The following is a 24,450-nucleotide window of genomic DNA, read 5'->3' as shown; positions in this document are numbered from 1 at the left end:
TTCCCGTGTTTTTTTTTTTTTTTTTTTCGCACTGCGTTATCATTAGGAGTGTGAAAGTTCAAGCATGTGTGGAAGTGTGGGAAGCCGGTCACGTGGTAGAAGTACGCATGTATGTGTGTGTGTAAACATATATATTGTTGAGAAAATGCATGTACCTGGCAGTTGCTAAATTCTTGAAAACATGAATTTATTTTCGGCGTTTTAGCCGAAACGTCAAAAGTAGCTGTATACGCATGTATGGATGGAGCGTGATCCTCTAAGATGTTTTTTTACGCGATGTTTCGGCCGGACAACCGGCCTTTATCACAAACTTTGGGCCGAAACGTCGAGTAAAGAAGTGTTTCCAAGGTCTAAGCTCTATTTCTTTAAATAGGTAATGTAGTCAGCAAACAAATGTTCACCTCGCGAATATATATATATATATATATATATATATATATATATATATATATATATATATATATATATATATATATATATATATATATATATATATATATATATATATATACCGGTCTGCTCCGAGCCAAGATATCACTTCAGCGTCTACTCCTAATTCGCTGCGTAAACAGTGACTTGTGAGTGAGTGAATAAACTTTATTGTAGGTCCGGCGAGGACGCGAACTCGTCGCGCACCCGGCTAGTCCCACGTCGGGACCGGCAGGTCTAGCCCACCGGCCCGGTCGCGGGCACGCCGGACGGCCAGGATTTGCTTTTCTAGAGCGGGGCTACGCAAAAGCGAGTCCCACTCCTCCTTGATGAACTTGGGGTATGTCGACCCGCACTCCCAGAGCATGTGAGGTAGAGTGGAGGTCTGGCCGCAGGACGGGCAGGCGTCGTCGCGATACACGTCGGGGTAAGCCTCGTGGAGAGCGGACAGACACGGATATGTGCTGGTCTGTAGGAGCCTAAGTGAAACGGCTTGCGCCCTATTCAACTTGGGGTGAGGGGGTGGAAAGACCCTTCTGGACATGTAGAAATATTTAATAATCTCATTGTGAGTAGCGGGAGCGTCCCTGTGACCGTAGAGAGGAGGGGAGTCAGTGCTCCTTATAGAGGAAGCGCGGTCGGTGAGGTCACGCGCAGCCTCGTGGGCAGACTCATTGAGGTTCGGGGGAGCACCCTCGATCGATCCTACGTGAGCGGGAAACCAGTGAATTGAATGGTTTGTGAGAGCATGTGGACTCGAGCCGCTAAGAAGACGAACAGCTTCCTTGGCGATGCAACCCTTTTGAAAAGCCCTAACTGCCGTTTTGGAATCACTATAAATTTCGGACCCACGACCGTCTAGCAGGGCGAGGGCGATGGCGACTTGCTCGGCGACTCCGGGGTCTGAAGTGCGAATTGAGGCGCTATTGGAAATGTTGCCGCCCGAGTCGACCACAACGACGGCAAAGGTCTTCCCGTCACTGTACTCCGCAGCGTCGACGAAGCTTGCGCTAATGTCGTGTCGCTTGATCTGTTTGAGGATGGCGGCTGCTCTGGCCTTGCGTCTGCCCTCGTTGTGGACGGGATGGACGTTTCGGGGCACAGGGGCGACTTCGAACTTGTCTCGAATGCACCTAGGGATCGGGGTACTGACCATCGGGAATCCCGCAGGGTGGTAACCCAGCTCTTCGAGGATGCGTTTACCTGCTGCTGTGGTGCCCAGGCGAGTGAGTTGCGCGCGTTCTTGGGCTTCGGCAATCTCCTCGGCGGTGTTATGTACCCCCAGCTTCAAGAGATCCTCGGTATGGGTCCTGATGGGTAGCCCGAGAGCCCTCTTGACTATTTTGCGGATAAGAACATTGAGCTTGTCTCGCTCCGCTCTGAGCCAGTTGTGCATAGAAATCGTGTACGTGAGGTGGCAGAGTACGAAGGCATTGATCAGCCTGAGAAGATTGCTTTCCTTCATGCCTCGATGCCGGTTTGCGATTCTGCGAACGAGGCGGAAAGCGTTGTCCGTCTTCGCGATAATCTTGCGGAGAGCAGTTCCGTTTCCGCCGTTGTATTCGACAAACATGCCCAGGACCCGAATAACGTCGACCCTGGGTATCACCCCCCCGTCACAAGTGCGAAGTCTGATGCTGCTTTCAGAGACTGGCTTCCAATCTTTGGGTCTGCCTCCCTTCTCTTTTCTGTAAAGTAGCAGCTCCGACTTGGCGGGGGAGCATCGAAGTCCGGTGGGGCGGAGATACTCCTCGATCACGTCAATCGCCTCCTGCATGGCTTCTTCGACTCTGCCCTCGCAGCCGCGGGAGCACCATATGGTGATGTCATCGGCGTAAATGGTGTGCTTGACGTTCTCGACGCGCGCCAACCTCTCGGAAAGACCAATCATACAGATGTTAAACAATGTTGGGGAGATGACGGCGCCCTGAGGAGTGCCCCGCCCTCCGAGGGGCACATCTTCGGAGCGGAAGTCTCCAATGCGAAGCTTGGCCTTCCTGTCAGTCAGAAAAGAGCTGACGTAGTTGTGGAATCTGGAACCCAGACCCAGGTCTGAAATGGTCTTGACGATGAAGGTGTGGAGCACGTTGTCGAAAGCCTTCTCGAGGTCCAGACCCAGCAGAGCCTTGACGTCTCTGGAACGGCCATCCACAATCTGATGCTTGGTTAGTTTCATGGCATCCTGCGTTGAGAGTCCGGCGCGGAAGCCGATCATGTTGTACGTGTAAACCTCGTTGTCTTCGAGGTACCCGTTAAGCCTGTTGAGGACGACGCGCTCCAAGACCTTGCCGACGCAGGAGGTTAGAGAAATCGGCCTGAGGTTCTCGATGTTCGGGGCCTTGCCGGGCTTGGGAATGAGCACCGTGCAGGCCATCTTCCATTCTGCAGGAACAACGCCGCTAATCCAGGACTCGTTGATTTTGTCGGTCAGGAAGACGATCGACGTGTCCTCGAGGTTTCTCAACATTCTGTTGGTGACTCCGTCTGGACCCGGCGCAGACTTGCGGTTGAGCGCGAAGATGGCCTGTCTAACCTCGGCAATGGAGAAGTCTTCGTCGAGCTCGGGGCGTGGAGGGCCTCGGTAGTCTGGGAGTTGGGTCACTGGATCTCCGTCGCGACGGACGGGCAAGTACCTCTGTACCAGTTTTGCGACGAGCTCATCGACCGTGTGAGACCTGGTGGCCTCGTGAAGGGCCCTGGCCAACGTATGCCTCTGATTTGACTTTGAGCCGCTTTCGTCGAGAAGGTGCTTCAGCATACCCCAGGATTTGCCGTTGCGCATCTGTCCGTCGATGGATTCGCAGAGCTCGTCCCACTGCTGCTGGCATAGCGCCTTGCAGTGGTCATGGATGACCTTGTTGAGCTCCGAGATCTTTTTTCGGAGTCTGCGATTGAGCCTTTGACCCTTCCATCGGCGGAGCAGGGCGTTCTTGGCCTCGATCAGGTGGGCAAGTCTGCTGTCCATCCGCTCGACGTCGAGATCGGTTTCCACTTTCTTGGTAGCCGCGGAAGCGTCGTTCCGGACGCCTTCACACCATTCTTCGAGGGTGGCGGGTGCCCTGGCTCTGCTGGGTTCTTCGCGAATCTTGCGAAAGTGGTCCCAATCGATGAACGTGAATTCCTTGATCCTACTCCGAGACACCTTGAAGTTGGTCTCGAGAATGTAGTGGTCGCTGCCGAACTCCATGGCGGTGTTCTCCCAGCCCACGTCCTCAACGTTCCTGACGAACGCTAGGTCAGGTGTCGAGTCCCGGGTGACGGAGTTGCCGATGCGAGTAGGAAAATTCTTGTCAGTGACCAGAGTGAGGTCCATCTCGTTGGCGTCTTGCCACAGGTTGCGCCCCTTGGTAGTGTCGTAGACGTAACCCCAGATGCCGTACGGTGCGTTGAAGTCACCGACGACGACCAAGGGTCGAGGGCCGGCCAAGTCGGTCGCTTTCTTGAGGATGGTCTTGAACTGCTGGCGCGAGTCCCTGGGGTTGCTGTAGATATTGAGGACGAACACGCTGTTTCTGCGCTGATTCTGGTGTGGTACGTCGAGCAGGATCTCAACCATGACATATTCAATTCTACCACACCCCAGCTTGAGGTCGTGGCTGAGATGAGTCAGCCTTTTATCAATCAAGGTGCAAATCCCTCGCCCCCCGGGCAGGCCCGACACGGCCCTGTAGCCCTGGAGCGAGGCGGCGGAGACTAATGTTTCCTGGAGAGCAATGACTTGAGGTTTGACAGCGAAGGACCTGAAGAACTGCTGCAGAGGGGCTTTTTTGTTAGAATATCCCCTGCAGTTCCATTGCCAAATGCGAAAACTTTCTTTGGACCTATCCATTATGGCGGACCGGATGGACTACCACCTAACGGGGCAGTTAGGGCTGTGCAAAGACTGGGACCTCCTGACGCCGCCCTGGTTGGATATTGAAGTCTAGCTTCCTTTAGTATGGCGGGAACGGTGAGCGGTTGTACGACGGAGGCGGGTGTAGCCATTCGCGCCTCAATGGCGTCTATGCGATCAGCGAGAGCTCCGAGGCCCCTGTTGGGGTCTCCGAGTGCAACCTGAATTTGACGAACGTTATCAGTGAGACAATTGACGCTAGCAGTGACCTGTTTGAGGCCATCTGCCAGCCCAATGAGAGATTGCTTAATCTCGCTGACTTCTGAGGACATCGCTCCCGATTCACCTGTTTGTTTTACTACTGCTCTACGTTTGGAGGACGTCGCAGTACCGTCTACTGGGGCTGGGATTGGAGTCTCTGTGGCCCTGCCTGGCGCAACGTTATCAGACGCATTCGTAACGAGTTTCCGAATCTCTGCCATTTCGTTAACTAGCCTCTTGATCATGCTCTTGAGGTCGTCGTTCTCTTTTCGTAAGCGAATGACTTCCGCGTCCCTAGCTCGCTCTGGGTGTGGGTCGTTACGAGGTGCCTGAGCAGCTTCTATATTGGCACCGGGCTTGGGACGTGCCAGATCGGCCCAAAGGAGGGTCGGCTGCTTCCCCAAACGCGTGGAGGCCGGCTGAGGTCCAGATGCTGGCTGGGTTCTGCAACCTGGGCGGTCCCTGGAGCCGGATCTGGATCGTGATCGGACTCGGGATCTTGACATCGACCTGGCCCTGGAGACGGAGCGGCTCCTGGTGCGACCCCTGGAGCGGCCACGAGACTTGGATCCCCCCCTGGACCGGGAGCGGCTGCGACCGTATTGGCGTTCAGGCGATGCTTGCCGGGCTTGATTCGCGCTCTCCATGGGCGGGAAATGTTCGGCGTTGAGGGCGCGGGAGCGTTCCCCCCGTCTGCGCCTGACGAGATATGGCGTCTGAAATCGTCGCTTGCACTCCTTGGCGGCGGTAAGGTGGTCGCCACCGCACAGCTTGCATTTGGGATCGCACCTATGCTGGGCGTCAGGGTTTGCTTCTCCGCATCCTCTGCAGATGGCGTCGTTGGGCGAAGGGGAGACGTCGGAGCGGTGTCCGAGCCTGCCGCAGCTGTAACACACGTCCATTTGCTTGCGAAATAAAGTGCACCTGACGATCGTGCCGCCGTAGGAGACAAAATTTGGCACTCGGTACCCCTCGAACAGGACCACCACGGTGCCGGTGTTCTTGATTCTTTTGGCGCCCAGCGCCGTGGGATTTCTCGGGTTTACGAGTTTTTTGTCGAGCACCGCGGGCCCGTCGGTAAGGGAGACGCCTCGGATGACGCCCTTGCACGTGTAGTGGGGGGCGGCCTCGTAGGCGCTCACCTCGAAACGTTGACCGGCGACGGAGATGCCTTCGATGCCGACGTAGCGTGCAGCGTTGTCCCGGTTTGGTGTGCTGATCACCATTATGTTTTGTTGGAAGTTGGGACACATCGTGTCCGTGTCTCGCGACGCCGGATCGAGCCCGGCAGCCTGCCATATGGCGTCTGCGACTGCGGTAGGTCCACACTTGCTGATACACAGGCCTCCCCTGGGCCGCACGACGATCTTTGCCTCTTCTTTGGGCAGCGGAGGCATCCTGGCCCCTCGAATTATCTTGCTTTTAATGCCCGCGCGGTCGGCGGGACGCCGAGCGTTGGAACCGGCGTTATGCTGAACGTCGGCCGCACTGGCATTGGCCGCATTTCTCTTGCTCCCTAAAGAACGTCTGGCGGCAACGAGCTGCCACCCGGAGTCTTTAGTGAAGTCCTCGGGGGATAAAAGCTCCCCTTCCACCTCACACTCCATCACAAATTCCGTGGAAAAAGCCTCTGACGAGAAGGGGTGGGCGAGCGATGCCTCGCCTCGCGAACCCTAACACGGTTAGGCTCAGCACACAGTGATGGCGTAGTCGAAAGAAAAACGGGAATAAATGTCACAAAAGTCCACCCACCCACAAAAGTCGGGTATCGGCGTGTTCCTCGTGACTTCACAGATCCGGAAATGTGGAAAGTTCAGGGGTACACACTCGAAAAACATCCGAAAACGATGGCAAAAAGCGGGAGCCGAGCGAACCACGTCAGGTGTGGCTCAAAACAGTGACTTGTCGGTGCCAAGCAACAGGTTATATACTAAAGCTTCTGGAGTGGCCGCCTACGGGAGCGAGTGAAACCAGGATGCGGAAACTCCATGCGGCGGATATCTGCTTTCACCCCTGATGGTTGCCAGATATCCAACTGGAAATAATTCACAAACAAAACAATGCCTCAATGACGTCACTGACGACGTCATAAGGTAGAGGAAGAGGGCGCGCCACCGGGAGGAAGCAACACCCTTTAGAGGAGGAAGAGGCTTGCGGCGTAGCCCTTCTTTCCCACTTCGCATGCAAGTGGGCTGTGTTCGTGTAAAGCCCCTTTATGTTCGTGCTCTCCTGCAGCTCCGCTGGCCGCGCGACGACTTTGCGTAAATCGCGTAGCAGTACCCGCTGAAGCGTGCCGTGTTTATGAAGCGCTGTTTTCTCTGTCGCGTTTACCCTGGAAGCTTCTATTGTTTTTTTGGACAGCGCTCGTACACACCAGTGCCAAGCAATTATAATCAAAAATATTTATATAGCAAACCGTCGTTAACTACCAATATTCGCAGGCAATATATTACATTTCGTCATTTCGTGAAAGTAGCGAGTCGCTTTGAAATTCCTGGGTTGTTAAGTTCAGGGCTACAGTTCAGCTAGTCCGCAGATATAATGGAAGGTAGTATAAAGAAGATAACTTCCTGGCACCACCGATTATTAATTTTTTTTTCATGCGAGGGTAAATGCCTCAGGGCATACAGGGGTATGGGATGGGGGTGAATAAGGATGATTAAATGAATGAAAAAAGATTTGCTGACCTAATGAAGTCCAAGAGGGATCGATAATGTGGTCCCTGTGTCCAAGCAGTGTAACCGCTCGGATTATGCGGCGAGAGTCCCGCTGCTGCGAGGTGCCGGAGCCTCGTCGGTTTCAGTGCAGGGCAAACCCACAGCAGGTGGTGGATGTCGGCTTCAGCATTTCGCGACTTGCAAAGTGGACACTCAGGGCGAGGATATAACGGGCGAAAGTGCGGCCACTTCCTAGTCACGGCAGGAGTGAGGGCAACCCCGACCCTGATCCTCCGAAGCGCAACCTCCTCTGCACGGATAAGACCACGGGGGAGGTTTACCGTACACGGAGGTATGAGAGAACCTGTGCGGCGCCGGAGGTGCTCCTTTCTTGTTAAAAGGAGGGTGGCATCATCTAGGTAAAAGAGTTGAGTCAGTGAGTCGTGTGTTGTGAAATGGATCAACTGCAGCTGGCCGATTTCTCAGTCAGCCAAAACTCAACACAAGTAATTGTTGAAGGTTTTACAGCGAAAGCTGTATATGACTAACCTTCCGTAGTTTTTTTTCGGTGTCCAGCAACAGAAACGGACTTAGTGAGTTCTAACAAACCCAAACGGAGGCAGTGCGGCGGCGCAGATGTCAAAATGCGGAACAGATTAGAACGCTCGCCGTGAAAAATAGCGTCACGTCAAGCATATCGCAGTATATAAGCACGAGAGGTGCGTATCGGCGCTAAAAACAGCTGCGTTATCGATGGGGCAGACACGTATAGTTCGCACCCCCGAAGAACAACATGCGTACGAGGAGCGCCGCCGAGGTAACAGCAACGAGAATGTAAACAGCGCCGGCGCGAAACAACCACCAACGAAGAACGTTCCCGCGATGCTGAACGAACGAATGACAACCATTCCACTCTGTGAATATGGAATGGCAGCGAAAGCACTTGGCTTTTCGTTTGAGAGCTTTGACTGTCGTGAGCTTTCGCTGCCATTCCATCTTCACACAGTGGAATGGTTGTATTTTTTTTTATTCACGCATTCCGTTCTAGAAAGAGACTGACCTCCACGTAGTGTGAAAGTGTCAATCTGCGGAAGCAATTTGCATTCACAACTGAAATTTGTACATAATGAGCGAACATAGATTCCAGCAGATCCAAACCAATGCGAAACTTAACCATCACGGGCTGGTGACACGGTACTTGACTATCACGTATGTTATGACGGTGACACATTTTGTGGCTTACAGAAAGAACGCCGAGTTCAATACATGTATTTCACTGACAGTATGAGAAGTAAGGACCCACAGAATATTAAACTCGCTACACGCATCTGCATGAACAGGAAATAGCCTATAATTGATCTCATTATTTGAACTACAAGCCGAATGACGGAGCATATATCTATAGCGCTTACAAGCGCATATAATGTGCCTGTCATTCTTTGTGTCATACTCATATATACAGAAAAGCACGGCGAGTATTGGAACACTATTTTCACACTACAGCAACGCAAGGAACCAACCATTCATAAAGAAAGAACTTAATAGCACTCTTCATCGCAAGGGGGATTACCAGCTGGTAGTTAATTAGCATTAAATAGTCTGTACTTGTATTACTCGTATTAGTAAATACGTTTTGCTGGCAAAACAAATAACATTGCGCCTCGTCTGTTATACAAGTGTTCAAAAGCTTGCACACACCGAAGCTGAACCTAAAGCAAAGTAACTAAGCAATAAGAACAAACAAACGCACTCAAGCCCTACAGTATGTACAAGTATTTCACCGACAGCAGATGGGCTGCCGTCATGACGAATAGGTCGAGCGACACTGCTCCTATGTCAGTCCACTCATGCTTGCACATAACTTTTTTACTGGTGCTAATGAATGCCTGCTCAGGAAATAAAATGAAATACTTGTGCTTACCTGCTGTCATTAGGAAACCAGAAAAACTTCGCAGAAGTGCAATTCCCGGTGTTGCAACACCACAGAGCCGCGCAACGCATGTGATTCCCCCATTTGACCGTCTTCGTCTAACGCTTGGCTGGCCTGGTTTCCGGCGTCTTCCGTTCGTTGCACGCCTGATCAAGCTTCTCTGTGTTATCTTTCCAATCTTTATACTTGGGACGACAACCGAAGCAGATGACCAAGCGCGATCCGACTTGCGATATCGCTGAGCGAGTGGCAAGGATGAGCGGAGGTAAGCTCGACGGACGCACGAAGACAACCTCTTCCCGCGTATCTCCCGATTTTAAATTGTCAAAAAGAGAAATAAAAAATCAAGTTAGGATAATCGGCAACCGCTTGGAGCGCGCATGTTCCCCGAAACCGAAACAAGCACTCGCCTTCCGGGAATTGGCGAAGCTACGACCCCTAACGACGGCGGCGCGGGCGTTTTGCCCCTAGCAAGATGGCGGCGACCAGCTTCACTTCCGTTGAGCCGCCTGCACTCCAGAAGCTTTAAAATATAGCCTTCTTGGTCGATACCGCCGGTCTATCGGTTAAGTGATCAACACTATGTGTCATATTTTCAAAGCGAATATTGTCGAAAGTTCGTGCACTGCTTAAACGTGTTGCTGTCGCGTGCTGCGGAACGATTTGGAGATGGTTTATCTCGTTCTACGTTAAATTTGCCTGACGTCAGTTCACGGAAGGTCGTCGAAGAAACACTGTGATAGCCTTTCGGCGTAGCAGTAAGTACAGTATGGGAAAATTTCTCGTGGCTACCCAAACATGTCACGTGCATATCATCAGCCGCGGTGTGTTTATGTGTTGTAAAATATTTGGATGCATCGGTTTTCACTCGACGAAGAGAAACGGCACCTGTGAACTCAAAAATATTCTCACTGTCCGATAGCTTAGCGTGTCAACTAAAGCATAAAACCCTTCTAAAGCCATTGACACTATCGCTGCCGCTTTTGCGCTGATGTCACAAACTGGTAACAGGCATGCAAGCGCGGAGAATGAGGCAGACAAATCATCCGTTCAAGCGCAAACATCTTGAGTAAGGACGGCAAAGTTTCAAATTGCTTAGCGAAAGAACAACACAAGTCTCGGTGGCTGGCAGCGTACGACGCCAATTTCGTTGAGGCCCACGTATACCTGAAAAATAAAATCGCCATAGTGATCCTGCCTGCACGCCTTCGTAGATCTCTTTTTGGCCATAGCCCCAAGGTTTCTTGCTAATTAGTTTAGCTTACGCTAGGACCAACGTTTCTCATGTAAAGTCCACAGTGTTACGTCTTCGCGGACTACTCATATGCGCTCTGCAGAACGCCGGAGCGACAGACCGCATCGCGGAATGACGCGCCGGCGACTCGTCTTCAGCGGGTCGCGGGTCTTCCTTGAAAGATCTTGGCCATAGTTCCAAGGTTTATTGTTGATTAGGTTAGGTTATGTAGGGATAAATTTGTTCCATGTAGAGTCCACAGTGTTACGTTATCGCGGTCGACTCGCATGCGCCCTGCAGAAGCCCAGAGTGTCGGGCCGCTACGCGGACGGACGCGCCAACGCCAAGTCTTCCTGGGGGCGTCGCGACAACAATGTCCAAGCCGATCGCGGCTCCACCACCACCGCCGCTGCAGCCGGCGGTCGCCAGCTGTGGTGCGTGTACGAGCCCGGCCGGCGCGGTTACCACCTGCGGGACGTGCCGGTGCCGCTATGCACCGTTGTGCTCTACTGCTGCGTAGAGCTTACAGCGAGAGGGGTGCGCTACCGGCAAGTCGAGGACGAAGGCTCCGACGGGGCGGACGCGTTCGCCGCGACGCTGCGCCGAGGCCACGCTAACCTGCCGCTCTACGCTCTCTTCGGCGACGGCGTCCAGACGACCGCGGTCTTCTGCAACCAGGCAAGAAGGAAGTGCGCGCTATACACTTACGCAGGGTGTACCAGAAGTTATTTAATGGCGCTCTAGTTATCCATGTGTGGTCAGCCTTACCTCTTTGTCAATCAGTATTTCGCCTCATGTGCGTGTACCCGTATCGAGTAGCAACTTGCGCAGTGTAGGAAGGGCAGCGCAGCAGAAGTCACGATACGAAGCCTTTGGAGAGGCGCACGAAAGCGCCTCGATTGTGTTTCGACGCCCTTCAGTATTTTTGTCAACAAGGTTGAACTTCTACGGCCTTGCTTCTAAACCTTGCTTAAAGGGACACTAAAGGTTAATATTAAGTCAACGGGGACTGTTGAAATACCATCACAGAAACCTCGATACGTTTGTTTCGTGCGAAGAAGAGACTTATTTTAAGAGAAAATGCGTTCTGCAGCGTCCGCGTACCTCTAGCGCAGTTTAAATCACCCGCCCTCCGATCGAGGAGTACTGACGTCATGGTCTCACAGTGACGTTGCACCGTCGGTGAGTAAAACGGCTCCCGCAGACGGCGCTACGGCTTTACTGCACAAAACGCAAACGCGCGGCCAGAAACAGAGCCAAGACAGAGCCGACAGCAGCGCGAAAGTGGAACTATGCTGGCTAGCGGAAGGGAAAGTGCGCGACGATAAGCTTGTTCTTTATTTTATGACGCCAACTTCGACACTCGTTGCAATGGACGACCCTGACAACGACACATTGGCTCGCGATGCTGGGCTCGAGTTCAGCGATTTAAGCAATGATGAACGTGACCTGCTGCTGAGGGCTCGCGCTGCCGCCGTTGTTGCGTACTACTACGCCGGCGGCCTGCTTTGAAAGGCACTCCACGCGACTTCAGCGTTGAACTCGTAATCCTCTGGACGAAAGTGCAGCGAGCACATTATGTGATTTTTCGGCTCTTTGCCAGCGCGCTGTGGCAGAGGTACGGCACTTAACCATTTCGAACGGAGAGGTTCACTCGTTGGCACACAGTGATAAGTAACGTTGGATTCGCCGCTGCAACTGCCCTTGGCCAAGTTCCGCGGACCAGTTCCTTATCCCACGACATCACATGGACGTGGCATTCTCGCTGCTTGTTCCAAATGCAAGTTTCGCGAGCCAGCAGGACCACCGCAGCACGACGCGATAAAGAAACAACTGAAACTCCAAAGCACGCGGGGCGCAAAGTCGAGCGCGCAGTCGAGTGAAAACGAAACCTTTCGATCACCCATATACTACTCAAGGGTAACGTCAAAATGTTATTTTTTTCTTAGAATCGAATAGAAGTAGACAAGTAGCATTTTCTTCCGTCTTATAATCTAATGAAATGATCTTTTTAATACGAGTAGTTGAGTACTAGTGACAAACTATGATGAGGAGTGCTTTCGTCATCGGGCTAGTACCGGAATGTCACTGGGGGGTCTCAAATCGTGCCATGCATTTACCTCAATTTCTCGGTTACTAAAGCTCTGTTCGCGATAATATTGACGCCTTAGACGTTCTAGAGCATTGCTTTATTACTTTAACTTGACTTTCTGGTAACCTTTAGTGTCCCTTTAATTAGCAGCTTGGGCTTGTTGGTTTTCGGTCATGGTGTTAACAGTGCAAAGCGTAGAGGGGAACACGAGAGGAGAAGACGACACCACGAACGCTCGTGGTTTCGTCTTCTCGTCTCGTCTCCCGGTGTAAGTTTTGCGCTGTTAACACCAGGTTGTAAACCTCGTGGTTATTGCCCGATAAATTTGGCTGGCTATGTTGAGGGGGCCAAGCCCGGAAGCCGTCCATAAACAGTGAAAACAATGCGCCGCACGGGTGCAGGTCCAGGGTTCGACTCCCAGCGAACTGAGTGCACTGACGACCACGTGGCTGCACTCCAAGCAGTTGGACGGTTTCCTGTTCTTCTACCGGTCGCACCCCACGGTCACCGTCTCGGACGCCGAGTTCCTGGGACACTTTCGGCGCTTGCGCGATGACCTCGGGCAGGTCGGCCTGTTCGTGTCGGCCGTGGTCTCCTTCCACAAGGATCAACCCGACGGGCCGTTGTCGATCAAGAGGTATACGGGACGGTCACGCACACCTGTCGTGGTGTGCGTGACCGACAGTCGTGATCTTCCCGACAGTCGTGGGCAGATGAAGGACAAATCGTTTTTCGAGTTGCTTCTTATTGCCTAGTTCTATGCTGCGAACGGGGAACATCGGTTTTATTTTTCTGCCATATTTAATTTCTTTAATTTTTGGTATACCACCTTTAGGTGCCAACAGCTGCGTTACCGAGTAGGTGGAAAAAATAACTGTCCCCTCAGGTTTGTTAATGTAAAAACTGATTTTCGCTGCCCCCAATTAGGAACAGGCCGTAATCGAGCTGATCACACAGCTGAGCTTGACAGACAAACGACAAGTTAGAACAAAGTGGGCGAACCCGGATTGTGGATATTAAAATGAGGTTTATTATCGCTCTCTTTGACTAAACCCAGATGTGCAGGTGCAAGAGGCTGGGCACGGTGACTTAGTGATCAAATTAGTGTCAATTTTCACGAGACCCCTGACGGCAATAACATGGCTAGACCACTTTCTTACACTTGCACTCCCATCCAACTTTATACTATTCCGGATTACGTAGCCGTTTCCGAGTTTTAACTTGAAAAAGGATTGAAGACAATGTGCCTTGCAACGTGACAAATGGTCGCACGAGGATATAGCTTTAGAGGAGTCGGTGTTAGTAAGTGCCGTATAACCTCGAGTAAGGCCCGTATCCGTTTATGGGTCACACCCCAAACTAAGCAGCCCAAAATTTGGAGAAAAAGAATTTGAATTGAGAAGCAATTGCATTCGGTGCGTTGACGCCGCGCGCGCACATCAGTGAACTTTCGCGGGCAGCGTACTTTTGCGCGCCGCTACTAGATGGCGAGTCTGCACTTTGACCTCTGACGTCCGAGGCGCACTCACAACCGGCTATTCCCTGTTCCTACGCATTAGCTCGCAAGTCACCGAAATTCCGTGGGAAAGCAAGCAAGTTCGCTGAACTCGTAGTCGGAAAAAGTTAGGCCAAATGGCCCGGCCCCGTCAAAATCGCGCGAAAAAGAAAGTGCGGCCCACGAGTAACCGCATAAAGCACAGGCGATGAAGCCAATGTAAGCGTAGGGGTAATTAGATGCGGTTGAAATTGAAATGTAGAAAATAAGTAAAAAGAGGGAAATCAAAGTAGAAGAAAAGATAACTTCATTGTCGCAGGTAGGGACCGAGATTGTAGATTCAGGTCGTCAAACTCGCACGAGAACCGACTCACTTGAGCTCACTCATACTCATACTGACCCCTGAGTCTTTGTACGAGTATGAGTCCGAGTGAGCCCTTGCTGAGTGGAATCTTGGTGAGCCTGAGTCCTATTAAGCCCGGCTGATTAGAACTTTGATGAGTCTGAGTCCGAGTGAGCCCCTGCTGAGAGAACTTTCGTGAGTTTGAGTGCGAGTGAGCCCACGCTGAGTAGAAGTTTAGGGAGTCTGAGTCCGATCGAGTGAGCCCGGCTGAGTAGAGTTTTGGTGTGAATGAGTCGTGCGAATGAGCCCTACGCAAAAGAAGAAGAAAAAGAACATTTTTCTGAGTGAGTCTCAGTGAGTTCCGTTTATTCTGCCAACCAACGGGTGTGGTGACAACGGGTGTGGTCCCTATAGTGTGCCACGGGTCAAGAGACGTGATGTGCGCGACAGGTAGTCTGGGTTCTTGTGTTTACTCTTTGATACACGTTATGGTGCCTCCTCGCAAGGTACCGTCCGCTGGAGAAGCGAATACAGTTGACCGTTGTTACAACGGACCCCGATAATCCGACAAAAAACGTCCGTGTTATCCGAAGGCATCAGAAACTCCTCACTTCCGAACAACTACATGTAGCCAGGTTATACGCTATATACGCTTCTGGGGTTGTTGGGGTGGGGGCCGCGCAGCGTGCTGTCCCTGGTGCAGGACGTCGTGGTTCTGCGCACGCACGACTTGTCTCCGGCGCCGGCGGACGCAGCCGCCTGCCCGATGCCGTTCGCCCTGGGAGGCGCGACGAGGGCGCCGAGCCTGTCGCGGCTGCTGGCCGACGTGAGCGAGGCGCTGCCGGACTTTGAGCGGTCGCTCGCGCCCCGGCTGCTGTTCAGCGTCACCTGCGAGGCGACCAGCTACTTCCTCAACTCGTCCGGCGCGTTCCACGTACGTGGCGATCGCGTCTACATTGCGGCGAAACGAAATCGATTTCATTTTCCGGTATACGCGCGCCGGATGATCATTTCGGGATAAAAGCTACATATACGTAGCTTGACACATCCCAAAACATATTAAAGGCAACTCGTTTTAAAGGGAATCTAAGGAGCAACAAATAAATCAGTCTAGAGGGTGATGTAAAGTATTAATTCAAAACACTATTTTTGTTCATTTAGCCGGGTAACGTTGACTGCTACTGAAGAAAATCAAGCTTAAACTTCCTTTTTGACGTGAACCGTCTTTCAGTTCGGTGAGCACAGTCTATTCGCTTGCTAAAGCCGCATGTAACTAAAATACGCAGTATTATCGCCCTAAATATACTTGCAACCGTACACCACTCAGGCGTTTTACATTGGTACAGTCATGTAGAGGAACGAAGCCATTACTCGATCACGCATGGGTCGCTTGCGCAGATCTTGCCGTTGTCGCTCCACGCATGACGTAGTCGGAGCCAAACGCTCGCTCGGCGTTCAGAGAGGCGTGGCTGGGCTGTATACATGCGTTTGTCGGTCCGATCGGGAGTGGTCGCTTTTGAGCGAGCTCACTCGGTCGTAGTGGGTGTAATTCATGAAGCTCAAATCTGAGCACGTCAGGATCGAGTATATAAGGATTGACATGTCTGCAATTCGACCGAGAAATTTTACGGTTGCTCGGCTATGGCGGCCCCGCGTCCGACCTATAGGGCCCAGAAATGGCGTGAATAGTCTCGGGAGAAGCAAGCAAGAGGGATGTCAACCCGCGCCCGCCGCTTTTGGCCACGGTGGGCCCAATATGCGACCAGTAAGCGTGCACGATTGCATGATTATGCCGTAGGACCCCCACTGGCTGTATCGTAAGTTAAGCGTGCAAGCTTTGTAATGCCTGGATAAATGTCAGGTGCGTTATACATTAGTTCCGTAACCTATAACACCCACGCACCCTCTGCAGCACGCACAAGAAGTTTCACGTATACCCCCACTGCGGCTGCGTCCCCGATACAGCCTACCCGATTTTTTTTTTTCTGTTTCCCTCAGCAACCTCAGCGCGTTTTCTCAGTACGACGTCACGGATTTTAAGGCATTTTCATCGTATCCGGCTCTTTATGGCGCACGAAGTGTTCTACGAACTTGATATGCAGTTGCGTACCCAATCAAAGCTGCTTTGCCCTGAATTGGTTGTTGCTGCTTGCTGTAAAAGTCATAGGACTCCCTCTTTCTTAATCTTCAGATTGCCAATGTCCCTGACAGTCATTAAGAAAAATATAGAAGTAACGGCGAATGCAGTAACCACGATATCAGGAGATCGTTGAATCTCACGTTGTTATGAACCAACCCTGCGTCCTTTCAAGTTTTGTTATATTTGTGTTTCTGTAGACATGACTCAAGGCACGTTAGTCTATATGTACGATATAAGTACGGAAAACCTGAAAAACAATAGTTTGGTGAAGCAGGCGATAAGCACTCCCCAAGCGTGAGCCGATCCCGAAGATAGTGCAGTGACGGGCAGACCCGTGCACAGCGGAGGGGAAGCAGGCGTCAAGCACTGCCCATGCGTGGGTCCATCCCGAAGATAGTGCAGTGCCTGGCAGACCGGCGGTGGAAGTGAAGCAGGCGTTAAGCACTCCCCATGCGTGGGCCTATCCCGAAGATAGTGTAGTGCAGGGCAGACCCGTGCACGGCGGAGGGGAAGCAGGCGTTAAGCACTGACCATGTGTGTGCCGATCCTGAAGATAGTGCAGTGCCGGGCCTACCCGCGGCGGAGGTAAAGCAGGCGTTAAGCATTCCCCATGCGTGGGCCGATCCCGAAGATGGTGCAGTGACGGGCCTACCCGCGGCGGAGGTGAAGCAGGCGTTAAGCACTCCCCATACGTGGGTCCATCCCGAATATAGTGCAGTGCCTGGCAGACCGGCGGCGGAAGTGAAGCAGGCGTTAAGCCCTCCCCATGCTTGAGCCTATCCCGAAGATAGTGCAGTGCCGGGCAGACCCGTGCACGGCGGAGGGGAAGCAGGCGTTAAGCACTGCCCTAGCATGAGCCGATCCCGAAGATAGTGCAGTGTTGGGTCTACTTGTGGCGGAGTGCAGTTCGCCATTAAGGGGCCCATATACACAGCTTCGCTGGTCATCCTTCTTCGCAGAGTGGAAGGGCACTGGGTTTTTTGTTGTTGTTGTTGCAATTTCGTAACTTCGAGACCCTAAATCATCATTCTGCTTCATAAGTCAGTAGAATTATTACCTTTCTCTTTAGTGCAACACGCTTCATCCAAATTGTTTGAGCAGTTGTGTAATGGCAGCATTTTTGCATTTCACATATATCTGAATAGAGAATTTGAAGTTGGCGTCGAGCTAAATCATCCTATTGAATAAATATTGGGGCCCTCAATCTAAATTCAGATACCAGATTCTGTTGATGTGGTTTTTTGCTTTAAATTAGACCAACTTCATCTAAGGTGGTGCAGTACTTTACAAATAGTAGGATTGTAGCGCCGTTTATTACGTGCAAGAGCATAAACAAATTCAACTTCTGCCTGATCCACGCGCAATGTGTAAACTCTAGAAGGATGCGCTGGCCGTTTGCTCGATTAACACGGGATGCAAAAGCGTAAAAGAATGAATGGGGGATCGAGAAAGCATGACTTCCTGACTTCTGCTGCTATTTATTATTTTTTAATGAAAGATGACGCAACCATTCCTCAGTGCGTGAATCCTCTAGAGTCCAACTAATTCGTATACCGATACACGCAACATTCGCGCGCACAAAACTTAAGAGTATGCCTATAAGCCATCTGGAACTGTAATCGAGTGCGCTCTTCGGGACATTGTCAAATTCGTTCGTATTATCGAATTCGGCAATGGCGGCATATTAAGCCAATCAGAGAGCTCGTACCAGCTCTGTGATCCAATCACAGCTAACAAGATGGCGGATTGGACAATATGTCGGAATTTGACCATGTCCATAATAGCCACCACAAGAGTACTCAATGGATATACCTTGAGTTAAGCCGTTCGAAACCGTGCTGCACGATTCATTACCTCACAGCGCCGTGACTGTTAAATCATTCCTCCACCTCCTCACTCTGGCGTTCCCCATCACCGGATCCGTCGAGTCTGCTCGTGTGTCACCAATTTGTTGACTTGCGCAATTCTATACTCTCTTAGCTGTATAAGATATAACTACGACACATATAAATACCCGAAAAGAATGTTTATTTTTCATCTATTTTGATCATATTTTTTCACGACAGCAAGCACACGCAATAACCAAGCTACTTTGCATCTGTAGGTTTGTCATAAGCTCATTATCTCTTAGTACTACTGCCTGTGTCACCGCAGCTGCTGCCAGAATTCTGCGGAGCGTATTTATCTGCGCGAGAACCCATTGAATTTAATTTTACTATTTTACTGCAACCTTTTTTTCTTGTGCTGCCTAAACCTTAGTCTGTTGTCCAGAGCGCAATGCCCTCAAACGCAGAACTCGCAAAACGAGTGGAGCAACTTGAATCCAAGCTTGAAACTTTGAGTTCCTAGTTTCTTGATGACATGCATGGAAAATTCTTACCAAAAATTAGCACTTCGGAACTAGACGTTGTTGAAATAAAAAAAAACAAATGGATAATTTGGTGACCAGTGTGGAATTCCTCAACAATATGGTAGAGAAAATGAAAGATGAAAAGGCTGCACTGGTAGCTGAAAATAACGATCTAAAAGCTAGCAACAGTACGCTCACAAAAAAAAAGTGAGGGATCTAGAACAGCACTCGAGGCTGAACAACGTCGAGGTGAAAGGTATTCCTTGCCACAAGGAGAAGACTGCCTGGTGGTGATGCAAACCATTGGCGACAAAAGTGGTTGCCCCGTATCGCCAGATGATCTCGACGTGATTCATCGTGTGCCTACCAAAACTGACAGCAACAAGAACATCATTGCCCGTTTTATCTCGCGTACGAAAAAGTTTGACTTCGTGACAGAAGCGAAGAAAGCGCGCTAACTCTAGGTGGCATAGGCATATCGGTAAGTAAAGGAACGCCGCTGTACGTAAATGACCACCTAACACCTGAAAATGAGGCCCTCTTTTCTAATGCCTTAACTCTAAAGAAATCTAATAAATGGCAATTCTTATGGACTGAAAACTGCCAAATAAAGGCTCGCAAAACAACTGGCAGCCGCGTTTATTTGGATCGTCACGGAGGCAGACCTTTCTGCGATCACTTAGCTACCTTCGACTTTGTCAAATCACATCACCAGACAAATTCACAATGTCATCATATTTTACAACTTACGGGGTAAATAATTATATGTCCAATAATCACAAGTCTATCATTCATTTTAACGCACGAAGCATACGCAGACACTATGATGACTTTTCAAATCTGATTGCGACACTTCAATTCTCATGCTCAATAATTGGGATCTCGGAAACTTGGCTAAGTGACCATGACAAGAACCTGTTTTGCCTTCCTAACTATGAAGCAGAATACTCAAATCGTCCGTACAGCTGTCATGGCGGTGCCGCAATATTTTAAGTACTCTTACGTACAAAAGAAGGCACGACCTTTTTCTCAGCGTACGTGACAGTGATTCAGTGTGGGTCGAACTTAAAAGTGACTTTATTAATGTGGACAACAAGAATCTAATAATAGGTTGTATATATCACTCGCCTTCATCGTCTATGAATGATTTCTGCGTCGCGCTTCATGACGTGCTGAATATCCTTGCAGACGAGAATAAAAACGTTATAATTACAGGCGATATTAACACTAACCTCGCAGACAGCTCGTCTGCCTACGCCTTACAATATTCAAATTGTTTCAATAGCTTCAGTTACGAATGCTTAATAAAAGTGCCTACGCGGTACACTAATTTTGCAGATGGTACAATGATCGACCACGCGCTTTCAAATTTGCTGCCTCCACCAGACGCAGGCGTCCTGTAACAAAAGCTGACTGATCACTACCTGATATTTTTACGCTTTCGGAATACTGAAAACTCTGTCAAAGCCTCTCACACAAAGCTGACACTTGCCAAAGAAGCTTTCATTTATTCACTGAGCCAAGCTGATTGATCTTCTATAGCAGATATGAAAGATCCACAAACGGCGTTCTCGTTCTTTATATCTGTACTGAAATCGTATTTTGACTGCCACACCCGCAAAGTGAAATGCAAAAAGAAGTTTGCGTCCCCACAGAATCCTTGGCTGTCAGATAAGCTTCTAGCCTTGATGCGGAAAAAAGACAATCTGTGTAAGAAAACGAAACTACGGCCATTTAACGGCAATTTGACTAGGAGGTACAAAAAATTTTCCAACTTTCTTGCTATCGAACTAAAAAAAAGCTAAAAAACTTTATTACGAGAAAAAATTATTAGAATGCGGAAAAGACATTGGTAAGAAACGGAAGATAGTAAATGATTTTTTTTAAATAGGTAAAACAATCGCGATATTTTAAAGGACATTATTCATGACTACAGAGCGTGCACCTCCTCACAAGACATGGCTGATGCTTTTGCTGAATTTTTCTTTAGCAGCGATTGGCATATACCCACGCAATATAACCATTTAATGCGACGCCTACCTCACTCATTCCTTTTTTCCAACCGCACCACAGAAAATAGAAAACATTATAGGAATTTAAAAACAACAAGTGCAGGTCTTGATAATATGCATTCGAATCACATCAAGCTAATTGCGCACCTAATCTCAGATTTTCTCACAAGTATTATTAACCTAATGTTCAAGACTGGAACCTTCCCACAAGAACTAAAACAAGGTAGAATTACTCCTGTATTTGAAAAAGGTGACCGTGCCTTGATTACTAATTATAGTCCAATATGCATTCTTCCCTTTTTTAGCAGTGTTATTGAACGGCTGGTAGAAAATCGCCCAAGCACCAATCTAAATTTAGTATTCTTTCGCCATTCCAATTCGGCTTCTACAAGGGCTATTCAACTGAATTTCCTCTTATCGCCCTAACTGAACAATTAAAGATGGCAATCGATAAGGTCATGTATGCTGGATCAGTGTTCGTGGATCTAACCAAAGCCTTTGATAAAATTAACCACCGCATGTTATCCTTTAAACTTGAATCTATCGGAATAACAGGTCCTGCTTTAACTTTGATACAAAATTACTTAAACAATAGAACACAATGAGTTAGAATTAATGGTGTTCTTTCTAAATCAATGATAACAAACATTGGTGTACCTCTGGGATCCATATTTGGCACACTCTTGTTTTTAATATATGTTAACAACCTGCCTAATTGCCTGCTTTCTTCTAACTACATTATGCAGATGACACAACTATCTTTAGCTCTGACATTTGTGTAGGAAATCTAGTTTCGAAACTTAATGCCGACTTAAACAACATGTTAAATTGGTGCAATATTAATCAGCTCAATATAAACTTCTGCAAAACTAAATTTATTTTATTCACGTCCCACTAACGCTCATCCGCATTCATTCCTTCGCTCTACTTTGGCAATAATCTTATCACGCGTAGTAGTTCCTGTAGCTACTTGGGTGTAGAACTTGATTCTAACTTAAATTTCATCAACACATAGCCAACGTTAGGCAGAGGGCAATTGACATACGGAATAAGGACACTTTTAAAAGCTCGGTATGTATTTAACCAGAAAACACTACTATATTTATGCTATTTATTTATCCATTCACATATAAACTATTGCATTGCATGCTGGGGCAATACGTATCGTACCCACTTACAATCATTACAAGTATTACGAAACCAGGCTGTTAGAATAACTACATTTAGTCCTAACCATTTCAGTTCCAAACAGTTATTGGATAACTAACATTCTTACTGTGGACGAACTTATTAACTTTAGACTTGGTATGTTTTTATACCGACAACTATATAACGCTCACCGCAACAGTCTGATACCTCAGTCTTGGCTAATGAATACTAATCTTACGCGATTTGCACTAAACAATAATTTTATTTTTCCCGAGGTACGCACAAATTACGGTAAGCAGAGTATCCATTTTACGTCCGTTTCCTTCTGGAACACACTACCTCCTACTATTAAGTCATGTAAATCGTTTCAATTTAAACGAGAACTAAAAGACCACATTTCATCATCTGCAACCACTTAGTTGTCTTTTTTTTTTCCTTTTCTCCTTTACAAATGTACATTTGGTTACGCTACACAAGTTCATTTGGTAATGTCTCATTATCCATTTACGTTCATAATGGCGTTATAGTTCTATAGTTAGTCGAATGTAATACTTTTTTACGAGCATGTGTGCAGCTGATTTGTATTAGTACTTCCAAACCTAAACCAAATCTACGTTTGCTATTTTTTATATTTTACATTATTTGTTGCATCTGTTGTTTATATTTTTACTTATACGCTGTACAGGAGGTCCCGTTACAGTATTTGACTTCGGGACCTCCTCCATTATAACATTCCCTTGTACTGTCTCTTGTCAATTAATAATAAAAGCCTATTCATTCATTCATCATCTAAATGGGCGAAACACATCGAGAATAAGCCTAATCAATAAAAATAAAAACATTTTGCCGAAACTTTTTCAGCAAAAGGAGGGAAAGAACCAGGCCTGCAAGTCACCTATGGTTTCGTCTGGAATTTGTGCAGGCAGGTCTCGCCGTATGCCAACCTTAGGTGTACATTTTATTTGCTTTACATCACGTGCGTGAGACTACTACGGCCGGAGATATCGCATCGATCCGGTACCTAGCTCCGACCGACCGTTCAAAAGAAAGCGAATCGCATGGCAAACATCTTCCTCGTACTGTATTCCTGCTCTAAACCAGCAATGGACGCTTGCTGCCTGTCATCCAGTGTTGGCGGAAACCATTTAGCCAGAAACTTCGTACTCAATGCCGAAACTCGACAAGAAAGCTGCTTTCCTCGTATGTTGTCTGCAGGCAACACTCGTCAATGAACGGGCTAACATGGACCAAGATTTTTTAGAAAGGAGGGATAATTTTGCGCTAAGCTAACATCAGAATTTTTTCCCCTTACCCTTGCTCTACGGGACAGTGAGAAAATGAAGGCAATATTCGTTGCGTTGCAGGAAGGCGACCCCGCGGTCAAGATCACCACCGGCTCAAGCTACTGGCAGATGTGCGAGATGGCCGCCAAGCTTGGCTACGACCACCACTACTCGCCGCACGGAGACTGCCACGTGGTGCACAAGGACCGCTTCTGGCAGGCCGGCCTCGGACCCAACTCGACGCGCCTGTTCGACGCCACGCGCCGATTCGCGGGCGCCGTGCTGTTCGCGATGCACGCCGACGACGCCAGGGGTCGCTGCGGGGAGCCCCACGCGCTGACCAATCACGTGCGGCGCTCTCTCGACCGTTTCGCGGGGCCCCCTGTCGCCGCTCGCGAGCACTGAAAGCAGTGGCTGGAGGCCTTTCTTACGATGCTAAGAATTGTCGAGTTATTTGTATGTTTGTGCTTTTACAGTTGTGTCCTGGAACAAGTGTATATGATTGCACATGAATGAAACGAGGTGTTCTCTGCCTTTTCTTTTTCAATCTGAATTCCGCGTTGCAATTAGGCTTCTTTTGCGTCGCTCTGCAGTGAAATGCTTCGCGAAGCGAGCATTACTGCTTCATTGCAAAAACTAATAGGACGAGCTTTGTTTTATAATTCACGGGGATAATTGAAATGTATTATTTCAGGGTCTCATCATCATCAACAGCAGCAGCCTGTTTTATGTCCACTGCAACGCGAAGGCCTCTCCCTACGATCTCCAATTATCCCTGTCCTCCAACTACGCTAGCGTCCAACTAGCGCCCGCGAATTTCCTAATTTCATCGCTCCACCCAGACTTCTGCCGTCATCGACTGCGTTTTCCTTCTCTTGGTACCCATTCTGTAACCCTAATGGTCCAACGGTTATTTAACCGGCGCATTACATGACCTGCCCAGCTCCATTCTTTTTTTCTCTTAATGTCATTCAGAATATCGACTATATATAGCCGTTTGCTCTCTGATCCAAACCGCTCTCTTTCTGTCTCTTAACGTTATGCCTAGCAATCATCGTTCCATCGCTCTTTGTGCGGTCCTTAACTTGTTCTCAAGCTTCTTTGTGAGTCTCCAAGTATCTGCCCCATATGTCAGCACTGGTAAAATGCACTGATTGTACACCTTCCCTTTCAATGATAATGGCAAGCTTCCAGTCAGGAGCTGACAATGTCTGCCGTACGCGATCCAACCCATTTTTATTTC

At 49.2% G+C, this 24,450-nt stretch overlaps 1 protein-coding gene across 2 annotated transcripts; it reads left to right on the top strand.

Moving 5' to 3' along the window:
- Positions 1-12,839: 12,839 nt before the first annotated feature.
- On the top strand, positions 12,840-23,732 carry LOC126534250 (uncharacterized). Of its 2 annotated transcripts, none has more exons than XR_008612990.2 (2): positions 12,840-13,072; positions 23,289-23,376. XR_008612990.2 is itself a non-coding variant. In XM_050181511.2 (2 exons), the coding sequence occupies exons 1-2, from the start codon at positions 15,040-15,042 to the stop codon at positions 23,610-23,612; spliced, it is 492 nt and encodes a 163-aa protein (XP_050037468.1). In that variant the 5' UTR covers positions 14,944-15,039; the 3' UTR covers positions 23,613-23,732. The 2 variants fall into 2 exon arrangements, 1 of the variants encoding a protein (XP_050037468.1); XM_050181511.2 differs by lacking the exon at positions 12,840-13,072 and adding an exon at positions 14,944-15,207 and having other exon boundaries at positions 23,289-23,732.
- Positions 23,733-24,450: the final 718 nt, after the last annotated feature.

Source organism: Dermacentor andersoni, chromosome 7 (genome assembly GCF_023375885.2).
Source record: "Dermacentor andersoni chromosome 7, qqDerAnde1_hic_scaffold, whole genome shotgun sequence".
Taxonomy (NCBI): Eukaryota; Metazoa; Arthropoda; class Arachnida; order Ixodida; family Ixodidae; genus Dermacentor; species Dermacentor andersoni.
The sequence above is the reverse complement of the archived record's forward strand: the minus strand, read 5'-3'. Positions and strand labels throughout refer to the sequence as shown.